The 16100-nt window shown below is 31.5% G+C and overlaps 1 protein-coding gene across 2 annotated transcripts in view; it reads right to left on the bottom strand.

Annotated features, from left to right (window-relative positions):
• Window positions 1-11990, bottom strand: part of LOC138181741 (cadherin-23) — a 33033-nt gene extending 21043 nt beyond the window's left edge. Inside the window, exon 1 of one of the 2 annotated variants that reach the window (XM_069116863.1) lies at window positions 10882-11990. In XM_069116863.1, coding sequence (XP_068972964.1) covers window positions 10882-10890 — 9 coding nt within the window. In that variant the 5' untranslated portion in view covers window positions 10891-11990. The remainder of the gene's footprint in view (window positions 1-10881) is intronic. The other variant, XM_069116862.1, reaches the window with a different exon arrangement.
• Window positions 11991-16100: the final 4110 nt, after the last annotated feature.

Here is a 16100-nt window from a genome sequence, read left to right as displayed (position 1 = left end):
GAATAATAATTGTTTCCAACATTATACCTACTAAGATATTGATATTAAAAAATTGTAGCGTTATTTAATCTGAATCATTTTCCAATTACCTAAAAAAATTGTTGTTATGTAAATAATAAAAAGGCAATTTTATTTATTTAAACCTGTATAGTAGACAATTTTCTACTAAGAAGATCAAGTTTATCTGTACAAATAGGTCATTATACTCCAATGTGTATGACAATATCAATTAAAAAATGAATTCTTTTACCTAATCTAGTTAATAGTAGAAAACGATGATTCTATTGAAATTATATTTTATGTTGAAACTGACGTTACAGGAACGTTCTAATCTCTGAACAGGCAAATCAGCTATTGTTAAAAGCGAATGTGCATTTTTCATATATATTCTTCATTAAGTTTAGCGCTGTATCAACCATTGATTAATCCTAACTGCTCCATTTTTCATAAGCTTAGTAAGCTTTGAAAACAAGAAGGAGAAAAAGAACCAAATAATAATATTTCCAGTGTTACTACGTACATTATAACTGTTACTACATTATAAATTCTAATATTTTCAAGTAAACATTATATAGAAAAATCTATTATCTTATTATTTTATATGAAGAGAAAGGAAGAAAAATAAAACTAATCTCGATATAGTAAAGACAGTAATCTTACACATGGATTCTAATCGTTATATATAATGTTTAATCCTATCGTCGATAGGATGTGTTCTGTTAAGAGATTGAATTCTGCAATATTAAGTCTCGACAATAATTATCTCTGCAATTGTTACGTTCAATTTGGCAAGTGATAAACTGTTTCCCGTGTAATTTCTGTCTGCAACGAAGTGCGTTGTGTTCAATGTCAAGATTGTCAAGAGCCACGAGTGACCACAAGGAAAATTAAACAAAGTGAAAGCTCGCCGGAAGTGAGTCTCAGTTGGTTTCTCACGATGTCGGCTATGATACATCATACCGCATAACCGTAATACAAGCGTGAAAAAACAAAGCGAGTTCTTGTCTTCCAAGAAACCGATCCATAGCATCAATTGCACGCTTCATTTTCTTCGAATTTCCGTTACAGATGATTTGTTCTACGAACTCCCCTTTTTAGTAACAGTAAGCAAACCTGCCCATTTGTTTTGCTTTGTTAAATTCTATTAACCAACTTGATCTAATGATCGATTCTATTGATCACTTTGATCTTTCGAAAAGGTTCAAATTAAATCTGCCTTATAATGGAAATATCGAACATTTATCATTTCTTAATTATCATTTATCATACCATACTTCATTCTTATTACTTTAATAATAAAAAATTGTTAAAGCAGAAAAGCGTGTTAATATTTTAGATATTAATACGCGAAAAATAATTTAAGAAATCATTGTCGTCGATGAATATTTAAATACTGAGAGAAGGAAAAGATGGAAAGATCTGATATATCAGGAAGTCCTTACGAAGATTCAGAAAATTGATCTTATCGAAGAAAGAACATTAACGAGTTGAGTGAGCTTCAATTAACAAATATATTTTTCTACAATTACTAAACATATTGTATTTTTAGGAACATTGTCTCTTCATGGCTGAATTCATTTTGAAGCTACTATGTCGTAAAATAAGCAAAATTGGATATGTCATTATAGATTTTGCCACTTAACCACATCGCTTTTTTTTTTAGAAAAAGACAATTACATTGTGAAAGTATTTTTCTTTGATAGTAACTTTCAAAAACCATCAATTTTTATTACGATCTTTTGCTTTATTAAATCCGTCGAAGCATACGAACTTTTTTAAACTAGAAAGTTAACGCAGTCTTATAAGCTCAAAGTATTGAAATTGTCATCTCCGGATATTCAACTTCTCCGGCTACTATTTCAAGTAAATAGCTCAGTTAATCAGAACACTGGAACACCTGTGATATTCTAATTAATAACAGCATAATTACAGATTCAAACATAGCAATCATAGCGGAGTCATGTAACTTTGAAGTCATTAAACAAGGAATACATATAATATAATATATCTGTTACGACTTTATGATTGTCGGTGAAGACGACATACTTTTAGTCGTTGAAAAATGCTAAACTATAAAATTTCTTTCAATTTTTCTACGATTTCAATAACTTCCTGAAATGTTCAAATATACTTGTCTTTTTTACTCATAAATAAGTCTTAATCGAACAAATTTATTTCGTACTACATAACGATGACGTGAAAATATCCAAATTCTTTCACAATTTCAAATATGAAGTTTCATTCCTTAAATCGAACGCTTTTATATCGATATGTATAATTTCTAAATCCTTGGAGTTATTTTTAAATTAATTTCCTGTTAAGTACATGAGATTCAAAGTATTTTTAAATCACTCATTAACATTTGTATTATTAATATTCGCAATAACTTAAAGATTCAGTAAATTCAGGAAACACTTTAATATATCAAACGTAATACATATTTCAAATGATAATGGCGAAGAAAAATCGTACATGAAACATTTTCTTTTTCTAGCTGTTCAGTTAATAAGAAAGCTACTGTTTTTAATTAAATCTTAGAACGTTAAATCAATTAACGAATCAAAAGCACAAGTTTATAAATATTTGCATACATATTATTTCCGCTTTTTGTAGACTTAATAAATCTTTCTTAAAATTTTAAAAATCTCAAATCAAATCAGCACTTCCGTCTGTCTGCTCATTACACAAAAATGATACATACATTACATGATATATTAATTTGGACAGTACTGAAAAATTATTTAACTACTATACATGATATTTTATATAATGTGGTTACTTAGATGTTTCTTTATTTTATAGACAAAAATAAACATTTAATGTATATTATTTAAAGATACAGCTTCTATACCCTTTTTGAGAAAGAGCACATGAAAGAGTATATGAATACCTTTAATAAATTTAATGCAAAGAACGCTATGTTTTATCGTAAATAATCGATAAAATATTTCTGTAAATTTATGTTACAATTGTTCTTAGAATTTATTAGTTCTAATTTTCCATTTGTATATTTCAATTTCCGTGTATATTTTTAGTAATTCATATTATAGTAAAACATTCTATCTTATATGAAAGAATTATGTGGAAAAAAGAATATCTTCACTTGGCTATAATTATAATACTACTGATATAAAATGTAAGAAACTATAACAATTAGAGAGCATATCATGGAGATTGATAAATAGTTAATTGAAATGGATACCAGAGCTATTTTCTTAATTAATACGAGGAAGTAAGCATTTTTTCCATTAAAGCCATTAAAGTACATAGGTTTATATTATTCAATAACTGTAAGAGGTGATTGCTACGTTTCCTTCCATTTAAAATTCCATAATTACCTTTTCGAAAAATTAATGTACGTCTGTAACTAAACTTCTGCTCTTTTCTTCGCTCAAACTCTTTTATCTGATAATTATTAATGATAGTTATTGCGAAACTTACTATTGATCATCGTTAATGATAATTCTGAAATTTATTACGAGCTATCCCTGACAAAATTATGAAATTCTCTTTCTTTTAACAAATTCCATCGAAACAACTGCTATAAGATAAATGTTCCAAGAAATTATTTTCGAAACAGTTAAATAAAACGAACGATATTAGCTACGTTCTTCGTTTCATTTCCGATCCAATTTTTTATCGTTAACAAATTCCTGAAGTCTGCGGAAAATATGAAAGTTTGTTAAAGCAAGAGTGATCAGAGCATAAAAATTCGAAGGCAATGGCAGGATGAAGCGCGTACACTTCCCAACATTTACAAAAGCTTCATTCATGGCGAGTCTTGTGTACCAACAATATTAGCAAGCAATTAACACGCGATCGATGAAAAGTAACAAATGCAAATGAGACTAATCCGAGATGAAGAGTTTGACGGTTGTTGAACCACACCAACTTCATTAAGGAATCGTTCATTGGCTTCTCCTCGGTGGCTACTCGTTCGCCATTCGTGGGCAAGAGCATCCGGCTGTGGTCAGTGGTCTGCAAGGCCGATGCCCGGAAACCAGATAGTTAAGTCAGATTACGAAACATCATTAATTCAGTCTCGAAGAGCATCTAGATTAGAGAAAAAGTCGTGACCGAGATGACCAACTTTTTTTTCAAAATTACTGTTCATAACCACTTTTCTTGCTACGAACACCATCGCGTGATAATTATATCAAAGGGGGCGTTGAAACCACACGCTAAAGCCGAACGTGTTTAAGTCTAAGACTACCCTCTGTTAAGGTGAAGTGAAACGAGATACAGTGGCTTGGATGTGATGTCGTGCGAATAAAAGACACCGATACAACGATCGTATACGATAACCTTATGGGTAGACTGCGGATTTTCATTCGTTTATGAGAAATTAAAAAATGTAAAGCTACACAAAATGCATATAATACGCAAGGACATAAAAATACTAGCTATGGTATTTAATATGTAAAGCAAATCACTGCTTGCATTCCATTTCTTTGGTCGTGTTTATTAAGATACGAATTTGCATAATCGTACGCAGATGATCTTATCAGACGTTGACTGAAAAAATGCATACTTTATATGTATAAACTGTATCACATATAAACTGCATAGTAATATACGACAAACTTACAGATACATACATTAATTAACGAACATAGTCTATGTATTCCAATATATCATTTCTTCTCTTGCGCAATAAGTTACCAATAATAGTAGATTTACAAGTTACAAATCGCAGCTTGGAGAATTCTGTTGCACAAATAGTTTTGCGAATTACAAATATACCTTTACAACTTATAAGATCGCGATCATTGTGGTATTTTAAAGAATACAATTAAAAAAGTAGAACCTCCGTAGAAAATTGTTTTACCTACCAAGTCTTATAGAAAGCGCTATATTTTGGATACTCGATACGTGTCTTCATATTATGCGCATTGTTTGCAAATTTGCAATTCCAGATTTCCTATCAATGCATAGCAATCCGTGGTCTACGTATCACGTATTCTTGGTATACTTATACTGTAAGTATATTTCCCTAAACGCTTTCAATTATACCTTATCATACTGTACAATACGTACTCTACTTTGTGTTGAAAATCTTTTTCAATCCACCATAACGACAAAGATACGCAACAGCTTGTGACGTCAATGTTTGACCATTTTTCTACAGTGCAATAAACGATTAACGTAATGAGTGGTTTCAATGTACATGCGAAGGTATTTTTCACGAATGGTTCGACACTTCGGGAACACATTCACGAACACACGCATATATGCTGTGTGGTGTTCCTCTTGCCAACAGAGTGTGTCGGCCACGCTCTTGACTTTTAAGACTGCTAAATAGGAGACCATTCTAAAGGTTCGTTGTTTTCATACGACTCGAAAAAAGTAACGTAACAACTGGGGCGATAGTACACCGATTATGCTTTACAGTTACCTTTTTTTATTCCTATTCTCAGAAAGAACAATACCTCACAGTTGCCAATATGTCTAATATGAGAGGTGTCCATACTACTTACAATTCTATTGGACATGAAAATATTGAAATCGTATGAAATTTACAAAAGTATAGAAAATATTAAAAATATTAAAAATTGAACTTTTACGTAAGTCCAAAGTATTATATTTTGAAATAAATAAATAAATATTATACGTGATATTAGATTAGAAATAAAATATCAAATTTTATGGAGCGATAATTTTAATCCCGAGCTTCGTAAATTGTCATGGATTAGGGAAATTGATTTTTCTAATAGTTTTTTATATAAATACTATCTTCGTGGAAATTCAAATTCTCTGCATAGGAAAAAATAACATCGAGTATTTATCACTTGTAACTTCTATAACTTATTATAACAATTATATAAATTGCATGATGTTTCACGGTTTCTTTTAGCAAGCAACTTTCCTTATGACCCTGGAATCTTCGGTACATTCATACATATATAGAAGCACAACATACCTATATTAACGATGGCCCTTTTTTTAGCTCCTCGTATCAATCAATCGAAATTTTAAGACTCGACCTAGTTCCAACACGGCACTCTATTATGACAATATAGGATACTGACAACGTAGCGATAGAAACGTTTTAAACACGGTATCTGCTATTTCTTTTCCTTCAACTACTTTCCAACTCCATAGGCACAAGTAATCATTTATCGCTTAAAAAAGAAAAAACCAATTCAGCGTTAGATTAACGTCTAAAATAGAATAAAATATATGTACAGTGCAAGTCCATTTATTCAAATATTTATATCGAAATATTAATTAGTGCCCGATTAAATGAACTGTCTGTCGAATCTACTTATCTGAACGTGAATTCCTAAACGGAAATAATTGATAAATTTCGAAAAAAGGTAACGAGAGAATTATTCGATAGTTCGCAGATAAGCTAGACAATTTACAATATTTCACTTCTATTGGAATTCTCGAACATTTTATTAACGCAAATTAATCCGAAAGCGTTTTCTTTTCTTGCAAATATATGTAAAGTATTCCTATATGAATGTACATATAGTTAGTTTACTGGGAAAGCAACACATCTTCAAAACCGTAAATTTTGAGATCTCTAAAAAAAGTCAATTCTAGAGACGAGATATTTATATACCAAAATATCAGTATCACAATTGCCAAATAATATTATGTCACTCAAGAATAACATCGACATTTTCCCAACAATAAAAGACGAACATAAATAACATTTTTTTCGAAACACTCAGAATCCGAAGACTATCGGCTAAATTGTAAAAGAAGCAACATCTTTTTCATTTCTAAATCGATCAAGCAATTCGTAATTTGTCGCTTCAAATTTATCGATTTCCATTTTAAACTGTTTTTCTGGAAAAGTTGCTTCTCCGTGTCGCTCTCTCGCCATACCAATAATATCTTTTTAATCATAGAATCATAATTACCAACTATAGACAACCATTGAAAGAGGAAATTCCAACATAATCTCGAAACAAAAGAATCGACGCGACATTAAACACTAATTAAAAGCAGAAAAAGAAAAAAAAAGATGGCTACCGTTGTCCACGGTACACCATGTTGTTAATTCGAAAGGCAAGGACATCCTTTGTGTGTGTTTCACTTGGGGAGAGCGGAGGAAGTTTTTATGCATGGTGGTCCGTCGAAAATAGACAGTAAGGTCGTGTTTCAACCAGGGATACTCCGAGGTGCGTGACGTCATTTCCTACACCTGCCATGCATGCTTCCGAATGATAACACCGCACGTGGTATTGACACACCCCATACCACCGTCTGCTATCCAATTCACCCCATACAGGATACATCGTTGCGTGACGGCCGGCTCGCATCGCTGATACGTGCACGATTGTCTCTCCCCCTCCGCTCTCTCTTTAATGTGTAATGCACATGCTTTACCGACGATAAATTACAGCTTACGATGATAATTGTTTCGATTCGTGCCGTGCCGACTGACTTCAGAAATTTTCATTCTGCTTGCTGGTTTACAGTTAGGAAAATGATCTCATCGCGTTTTCCAACGCGCTGTAACGTTCCTATAACTATGAAATTTATGTATCGTCGAATGATACAATCAAGAGCAAAACATTGGAATGTTCGTCATGTATATGTAGCAAGTTGTTTGCGTTAAATTCCACTTAGCTCTTTTCTTGGTAGTAACGATTTTTGATATAACTTCCTTGAAAAAGGTTAATGTACTGTATGGTTTATGCTTGTGATGTATTCCGGAATGTGAAGTAATTTCTTTTTTTTTTTCTTTTAGTTAGTTGCAATGAAATTTCCTGAGACGCGTTGGTAACTGACAATAGGAAATGATTTAGAGATTATATTCAGGTTTCATCGTTTCTGATATATAAGAGCGACGTAAACGTGTTCTACGGTTGAGACGAGAGTTTAATAAAATTAAAGCTTCTAATAGGATGAGCGTAGAATCAAAGACGAAGAATATCGAACTGTGAGAAATTTCTTTCACGGGGTGTTATGTATTTTGTTTTGCTCTGTGCATATACAGAGTACGAAGGAAAAATAACATTTACGAGCACGTGTTTTATTTACTGTAACGATTATGTAAATATAAAAAAATGTTTCCATCATATAATGTTCTCAAAGATATCAATTACAGGACACTGATCGCTCCTATCGTGTTACAGTTCTGAAGCCAGTTAGTTATTGGCTGTAACAGTGTCCGTATTTCTAACTAACTAAACAGGCTACATTTCATTACAAAGCTAAAAGTGCAATTAATTAACGAATCAAAACTGCGACAAATGTTCAAGTTGTTAAAATAGATTAAATCGTTCCACTTTTCAATTATCGTAATTACATGGTTTTAACTACTTTATAAAAAGAATCGACTAAACAGAAAGTACAATATTTCACGTAACAATGAATGAAAAACTGTATAAAATCATATACCTATAGGTAATACACTAAATTTAAGAATAAAGCTCTATTAAGATATAAATAATACACAAATTAATATACACTGAAAGATATTTGATAATATCTGATAAAGTACGTACGTAGAGATCTAATATTTCAACACGATAAAGAAACAAAACAAGATAAATTTCATCAATCCACATCGCTCAACAACGATTAGACAACTCAAGAGAATTAAACTTTACTCACCTTTGAATATAGAAATTGTAATCGTTTAAACGAATACTTTGATCATTTTGACTTGCTTATATATTTACAATTTTAAAAAATTGGCGATTTAAAATTTTAAGACATCGTCGAAAGAATGAATAATTTTAACATTGAAGCAACGAAATATTGCACTGTCTGTACTCTCAGACTACACAGATATTGTAAACATTATGGTGTAGCCGAAATAAATCTTGCACGAGGTTTCAAACGCTTAATAAAAGCAAACATGACTATCAAGTTTTTGTTATGCGTATACGTACATAATATGGTTCTTATAAAAGTAAATCCACATTTTCCTTGAAACAAATCTTTCCGGTAAATCTCCCTTTCAAATGAGAATGCAATAGCTGATATAGTAGAGAATACTTAATTGATTTTAAAAATCACGAAAGAATCAATTTTGAACGAAAGCGTGTTATTAACATAATATACAGTTTTTTCGAAACCTAATTGTACGATCGTAATAATGAAAAGTATTCCCACGAGTTGCAGCTATTGATAATTAGACACTATCTCATTATATCGTGTTCTGCATAGTTATGCAAAGATAAAATGCGAGTTTCATAAAATGCTTAACGCGCGGTATATACGTTGGTTAGCCATCTACGTTATTTCGTTATTACACATTTTATTACTTTCATATGTGCAATCTAATTTGTTGCCTTTCATGCTTCAAGATTCGTCTTCAAGAGGAACTGAGGGCTCGACGCGATTATATAAAGCGAGATGTACTCCGTGAGAACGAATTCTCCCATGGAAGAAAACACCTCGTAGAAATCATTACAAAGAACCTAATAATTTCCAGTCGTAAGTGAAAAAGAGAAATGAGATTTCGTAATGTCATTGTATTATGTAGCACAGGCGAAAAATAATTAAACCGCTGTCCTTATATTTCATTCGAGATTGCGTCACGATTATTAGTGGTTAATTATTGATAGCTGTGCTGGGAAAAAAATTGAGGACACCGGCAATCGCGTTCGGGTTTTGCAGCATTGACATCCTAACTGTGTATTTGAATTCTTCTTTGCCAACGAACATAGGAACAAACATATAAAGTATTCGTATAAATATAAAGTAGGTATAATATAAAGTAGCACGTACAACTTACACAATTTATATTGTGCTGCGTAAAGCATATGCTATTATGCAAGATCATTTCAGCAATCAAATTCAGTTCATGTATTACATTTAATATTCAATATGTGATAATATTTGGAAAGAACATTAGCTATACTATACATCTATATATTATTAAAAGATATCTATTAATGTATATTTAATACGTATAATAATAATAATATTAATAGCAGCAACAATTTATAGCATTGTATATTAACCCTTAACTCTGTTATTTTTGGGTCATAGATGATTCAGATTCAATTTAAGTTAGGTTAAGAATCACTAACTTTAAAATATTATTAATTACTTCACTTAAGCTATTCTGGGTATCTGGGGAACGATTCAATAGAAACAGTTGTAGTATTATGAGTATACAATATACAGACATAAACATAAACATATAAAAATATAAAGGCATAATAATCCTATTAAAAAGTACATCAGATTGTGAAGATATCAAACAACAAGAGTACGTATTAAATAGCGATGTATAATCGATGGAAAGTAGAGATTTCATATGTAATTTTATAAGCATATTATACAACTGTACCTATTAATATATCGTACGATTCTCTGTTATTCATAAAATGTACTATTTTAATAAACAATTTAGATTTATATCCGAACTATATAATTCCACACAAGATTCTGCTACGTGTATTAGTATTTTGTCTTTTGGAACGAATCATACACATATGTACAATTACAATTAAAATTATAATAAATAATCGGAGAATATAAGAAACAATCCCCTTAAGAATTTACTAGCCAACTTTCCATTAGAAATTTTCATACAGATAGATATTTATCGAAAATATCCAAATTATTACTAGAATCACATTTATTAGAATTTTCATCAGACGTTTCACACACACGAAGTCTAATTATGTATTATATTTTACAATTTACCTATGGTAATTTCAATTCAAGGAATTAGTATGTAACTGCACACTGTACTAATTGCATATCAGAAAACCGACGAAATTCTGCACTGACATAATTCGCAGAAGCGCGTCACTCACGATAGACGCGTTGTCTAACCTATACCTGTCACTCTCTGGAAGCGTTGCCGAACTTCCCAAAAATCACGAATAACAGAGTTTTGAAAACTTTCGCAACACGAACAAGCGTATCGAACTTGGAAAACTTTGATCCGATTATACTTACGATTTTCATAAAACTATCGTCCCCTTGGTTTTACTGCGTCATGTCCCTTCTTCCTCGTATATCTATCTTCCTAGAGGATCCCTATTTACTCTCAAATTGCATCAAATTTTCCATTTCCCTTCTTATACTTGCACTTTTCAATGTCTTGTCCCGACCGATTCTTTTGTAAACGAAACCACGTCTCGGTAAACACTGTGCAATAAATTGTTCTTTCTAAACTTTCACTGGTAACATGTCACTTCACTCGAGAGTCACACAATTTATTTCACTTTCGCGATCATTCAGAAAATCGTTGTTACCCGCTATCGAAGATTCGTTGTGCGCAATGATTCGTTTTATCGAGAACTATTTGTCGACTCGTAGTAAAACGATATTTTGCTTAAGCAGCCTCGTTGTTTCAGATTCGCCGCCGTCTGTCAGCGTGTTACTGATAAACCGTGCAACAGACACAGCGTGTTCGCCTGGCCAGGTGAGCTCTCGCCGGTATACTGAACGTTCGCCTACGGCAATAAACTCCATTTACCCACACGGCAGTCGATCACCCTCACGGCTTTGTTTACAGGCGCTGTTGACTTCGAACTCACGACGATCGAATCGCGAGAATAAACAAAGTCTCCTAATTTCATAATATCTTTAAATATACTTGATATCTAAATACATATTATATGACTTGCAAATTAGAAATTACATTTGCAGTATTTAAATAAATATTTATTGCTACAAATAAATATTTATTCCACAATAAATGAATTACGCTTTATTTCAATTTTTCTGTATCCTCGTTCAATGCGCATTCGTTGTGTTTACATTTCGTTAGTTCTCAGACATTGTAAATATACAATCGAAATTTAAGTTTGTAAATACTGAGAACGCATACTGCTTAGAATCAATCGGGAGAACGAACTTCCTTCGATACAGAGAATAGTGACGATCGTATTTGCGCTAAACGATTAGAGTCTGTGTACGGATAAGTTATTGGAAACATTCGGAAGAAAAATCATAGAAAATAAGTGTGGAACGTCTATCGGCGACAGACGATTGTGCAGTTTATCGAACGATCGAATCAGTCACCTGTTCAGGTACACTCACGACGGCAAACTGAAGGTAGAACCGAGACAGGCGCGCACAGATCGGTGTCTGATGTTCGTTCTGCGGCGTGAGCACTGACCGTACACAGAATACCACAAAACGTACGGTTGTTCGGAGTTAAATTCAGCCCATCGTGTTCCCCGAGGCATGCACCGACGGATTTCCCCTCTTTGTATCCTTTGGTCACCTGTGTTTCGACACCCGTCCACAGAATCGTGCTTCTGGGAACAAAGATGGGTAGCTGGAAATCGGGAAACATGATTCGAAAACGGCAAATGCTAGACTTTTATTTACGTTTGAGATTCGAATTCCTTTTTAATGTGGTTTTATACGAACGAAGAAATTAGAAAGAAAAATTACTATTCGGAACATACATTAATCGGTAGATGAAATATAAATGATTCAAATAAATTTAACTCGACAAATTGAAGAGTGTAGAAAAACTATGATGTAGTAATTGTTACTTCTTTTTAATTCATTTTGGAATTTCCTTCAATAAATTTATAGCGATAAGTAAGTTTTTTGACAAGTTGAACACTGACCATGGGAATAAAGAAATTTACTTTCGTGCGATTCACGGGGAGTAATTGGAAGATTTTGCATATTCAAATATACAAAAAATATTCACTACATAGTGTATTCCAGTCTACTCTGGCCATTTGTCAATATATTCTATATAAATAAATAAATAAGAATTAATTGTGTTATAACTATACGTCGAGTTCAAAGCTTTATTACAAGATTATAACAAATGTATGAAATGGAAAGAGAACGATAGTGGGTTTGTGAATAGTTTAGCAGCTTCTGTTACAATTTTTTTAATTAAAACTCGAAACCATCTACTTTTTCATGGTAGTTTTCTCTTATTTATGAGCATAGAATATACTGATAAAGTTTGACCGGGAGAAAACTGAAACGTTCCATCAGCATAATTATGTGGAGCTGCGGTATAATTTGGTATTCGAATAATAGCAGCAGATGAGATATTAAAATGGAAACTTAAGGCTAAAAGCACACGAGCGACATTTTACCGCGCGTTCCCGCTGCGACCGTATTTCTTTGTTTGTTTTCCTATTGAGAACAACAAAGACAGACATATGGTCGCAGCGGGATAGCGCGATAAAATGTCACTCGTGTACATTCAGCCGAAAGAATAAGGTATTAATGCAAGAAATTTACCGGCTCAGTGACAATAATGTTATACATAATTGCTGCGTGTAAAATAAACATATTTAAAAAGAAAAGAAGGAGAACGGTCAAGATAAAGAAAAGACGATAAAACGTTACATACTCTTGTCATTGCATTTAATTTGTATTTAATCTGCAGCGCGACATACCGTAAAATCTACATTTCCGAGATATGTAGAAACATGACAATATTAGCATAATAAAATTATGGAATTAAAAAATTATTTCATAAAGTATTTATTAAAATGCAAGATATCAGAAATGAAAAATGGAAGATGAAGATCGGAAGATAAAATAATCCGACGAAAAATGATTTACTTATGCAAATAAACTAATCTGTATTTATTTACATAATTGAATACGTAACATGTAATCAAGCGAGATCCATATTTCAAATATTTGAATAATTATCTTCCAAACGTTTTATTTCAATAATGCCCAAGCTTAAATCTTAATTAAATTTAGCACGTAAGAATATAGTAATTTATAATCTTGTATTGTAATAAATGAATTGAATTAATAAATACACGTTTTTAAAACTCGATATTGGTATCCTCGTTTATTTTTTACTAAACTATAATTAGAATTTTATGTTCGTTCCAACAAGATTTCACGTAGTTATTACACCGTTCACGTTTATGAAAAGCATTCGGTTTATATCCTTCAATATGTAAAGTACGTAGAAAAATGCAAAAGAAAAAGGAAATAGCAAATGACTACCAATCGTTGGTTTCATAAGACCTTTCCGGTTTAATTAGTATTACTGGTATTGCTTATTTGATAATGTCTACTTTCTTTCTCACTCGTATAATAACTTTAAGTGAAAGCTGTATATCTGTACACTTCCTTCTTTCTTCAGTGAATAACAAGAAAGAAGAATTTATTGTGATGTAAGAATATCTCTTACTCTTTGATATGCTTCATACGTTTGATTATCATTCCATTGCTTACACTAAATGTAGACAGATTTCAAGTTATTTTCTGTGAAAAGTAAAATGTACACATTTCTTACGATGTTCCAGAAAAGTTGATAATATATTGTTGCATAAAGTATGTTTTTCTTTGATTATGTATTTACTTTCTAATTAACAATTAGTCAATTAATTAATTAAGAAATGGTATTTAAAAAATATTTCGTCACGTTTTATCATATTATTATGCATAAAGGAATGCATATTATGTTTTCGCCCAAAAATATGTATAAATTATTCTTTTGGAATAAAAGATTGTTACTAATGGCAATTAACATTCCTATAACACTAACCGAATAATATTTATATAAGGGATAATAATCCTTGAACTCCATATACGATGCGTTGTAATTTTATCCTATATTTATATTTTTACGTAGAAACTAACTTTTGTGATATTTATGCTGTAACTTTTCGAAAAAGTTTTAATAACAGTTCCATTGACTATACGTACTGTGACACGTTTCTAAAATATATCTTATTCATCATTTGTATATTTAAATACATCAATAACTTTCTCGACATATTAACCAATAAATATTTGTCCGAACGTTAACGATAATCAAAGAATCGATTACAGATACGATTTATGAATGTTGCTTTACCACTTAACAGCTTTCACGTCGAAAACACGCGTAATGAAGGATTGGATTTACTAAGATCATTATAAAGATGTTCGATCTTCAATCTTTTGTCTTTTTCGTTTCATTTCAAGTAAACGGAAATGATGAAATAATTCCCAATATTTCATTTTATTTCATATGAAATTGATTTGTCAATTTAATAAATTACATTATGAATATTTTCTTATACTATTATTTATAACAAGAAATTAATAAGAATTTACAGGAAAAAAGTAGATGAGTTTAAAACAGTAGTATGATTTTCTAAAAAAAGAAGACATTCGTACAATCAAACATACAAATCAAATCTTGCGGTTCTATTTCACTTAAGTTTGTCAGTTTAGTTCTCGAACTATGAATTTTCCTGTTTTATCGTGCGCAGATGTTATTGACGACTAAGATAACCTACCGACGTTTCTCTATCCGTGATACCGTCGGTAGTGTTACAGACGAGGAACGTGGCACGTGGTATGCGTTTAATGAAAGAACAATTTCCCAGGGAAATCTATGTATAAGCGTTTACTATGCAAGCATATGCGTTATTGACGTATTGCCTGTATCCATGTACCAAAACGAGGTACAGGACGTACTTACCGTAAGTTCAGTTCATTGAACCAGTAACTAATCGTATTTCTTCAATTGTGTTTAGATGTCGCTCACTGTATTTGTACGCTTTTGGACTTGATTTAAATTAAAAATTAGATAATACTTCAATTGAAAATTCTCAAGTCTTTTTAAATCAAAAGTGAAATATATAAAAAATTATATTTATATATAACGATCGTTACCTAGTATATAATTATATTCTTGTACTCTTTTAGCTGGTAAGTAACTACTTACAGTAACTCACTTTTTGCTAATTTTGTACAACTTAAATATATAACTATTTATAGTGGTTAGAAAATGTATTTGCACAGCATCGTATTTATTTGTAACATATACATGCATTTTTTTACATGTACATACATATTTCATTGTTTCACCTTTCAATGTTAGTAATACCTTTTATATGGTCAAATGTACATTAAGCAACGTACAAATGCACATCAAACGTAGATTATGTACATCCATAGATATATAAATGCAATTTTTCGGTTATACAATAGTTTGCGAAATTTGTTGCACGTACATATGTGTACGTCCTGGTCCCTGAAAAAGTTCTCTTAATTTTGATAAAATCGAATTTTTATTATACACATACGAACACGAATTCATACATTCATTTACTTTGTTAACTTATTGTTCTTTTGAATTTTAAATTATATTGAAATTATATTGCAACGCTGTTCTTTTGATGGCAAACGAAAAAGAAAGATTTTATCGTAGTGAGATTAAAATATTATAAATT

This window comes from Bombus flavifrons, chromosome 7 (assembly GCF_040668555.2).
Source record: "Bombus flavifrons isolate JBK064 chromosome 7, iyBomFlav1_principal, whole genome shotgun sequence".
NCBI classification, from domain to species: Eukaryota; Metazoa; Arthropoda; class Insecta; order Hymenoptera; family Apidae; genus Bombus; species Bombus flavifrons.
Note: the sequence above shows the minus strand (reverse complement) of the source record. Positions and strands in the feature narration are given on the sequence as shown.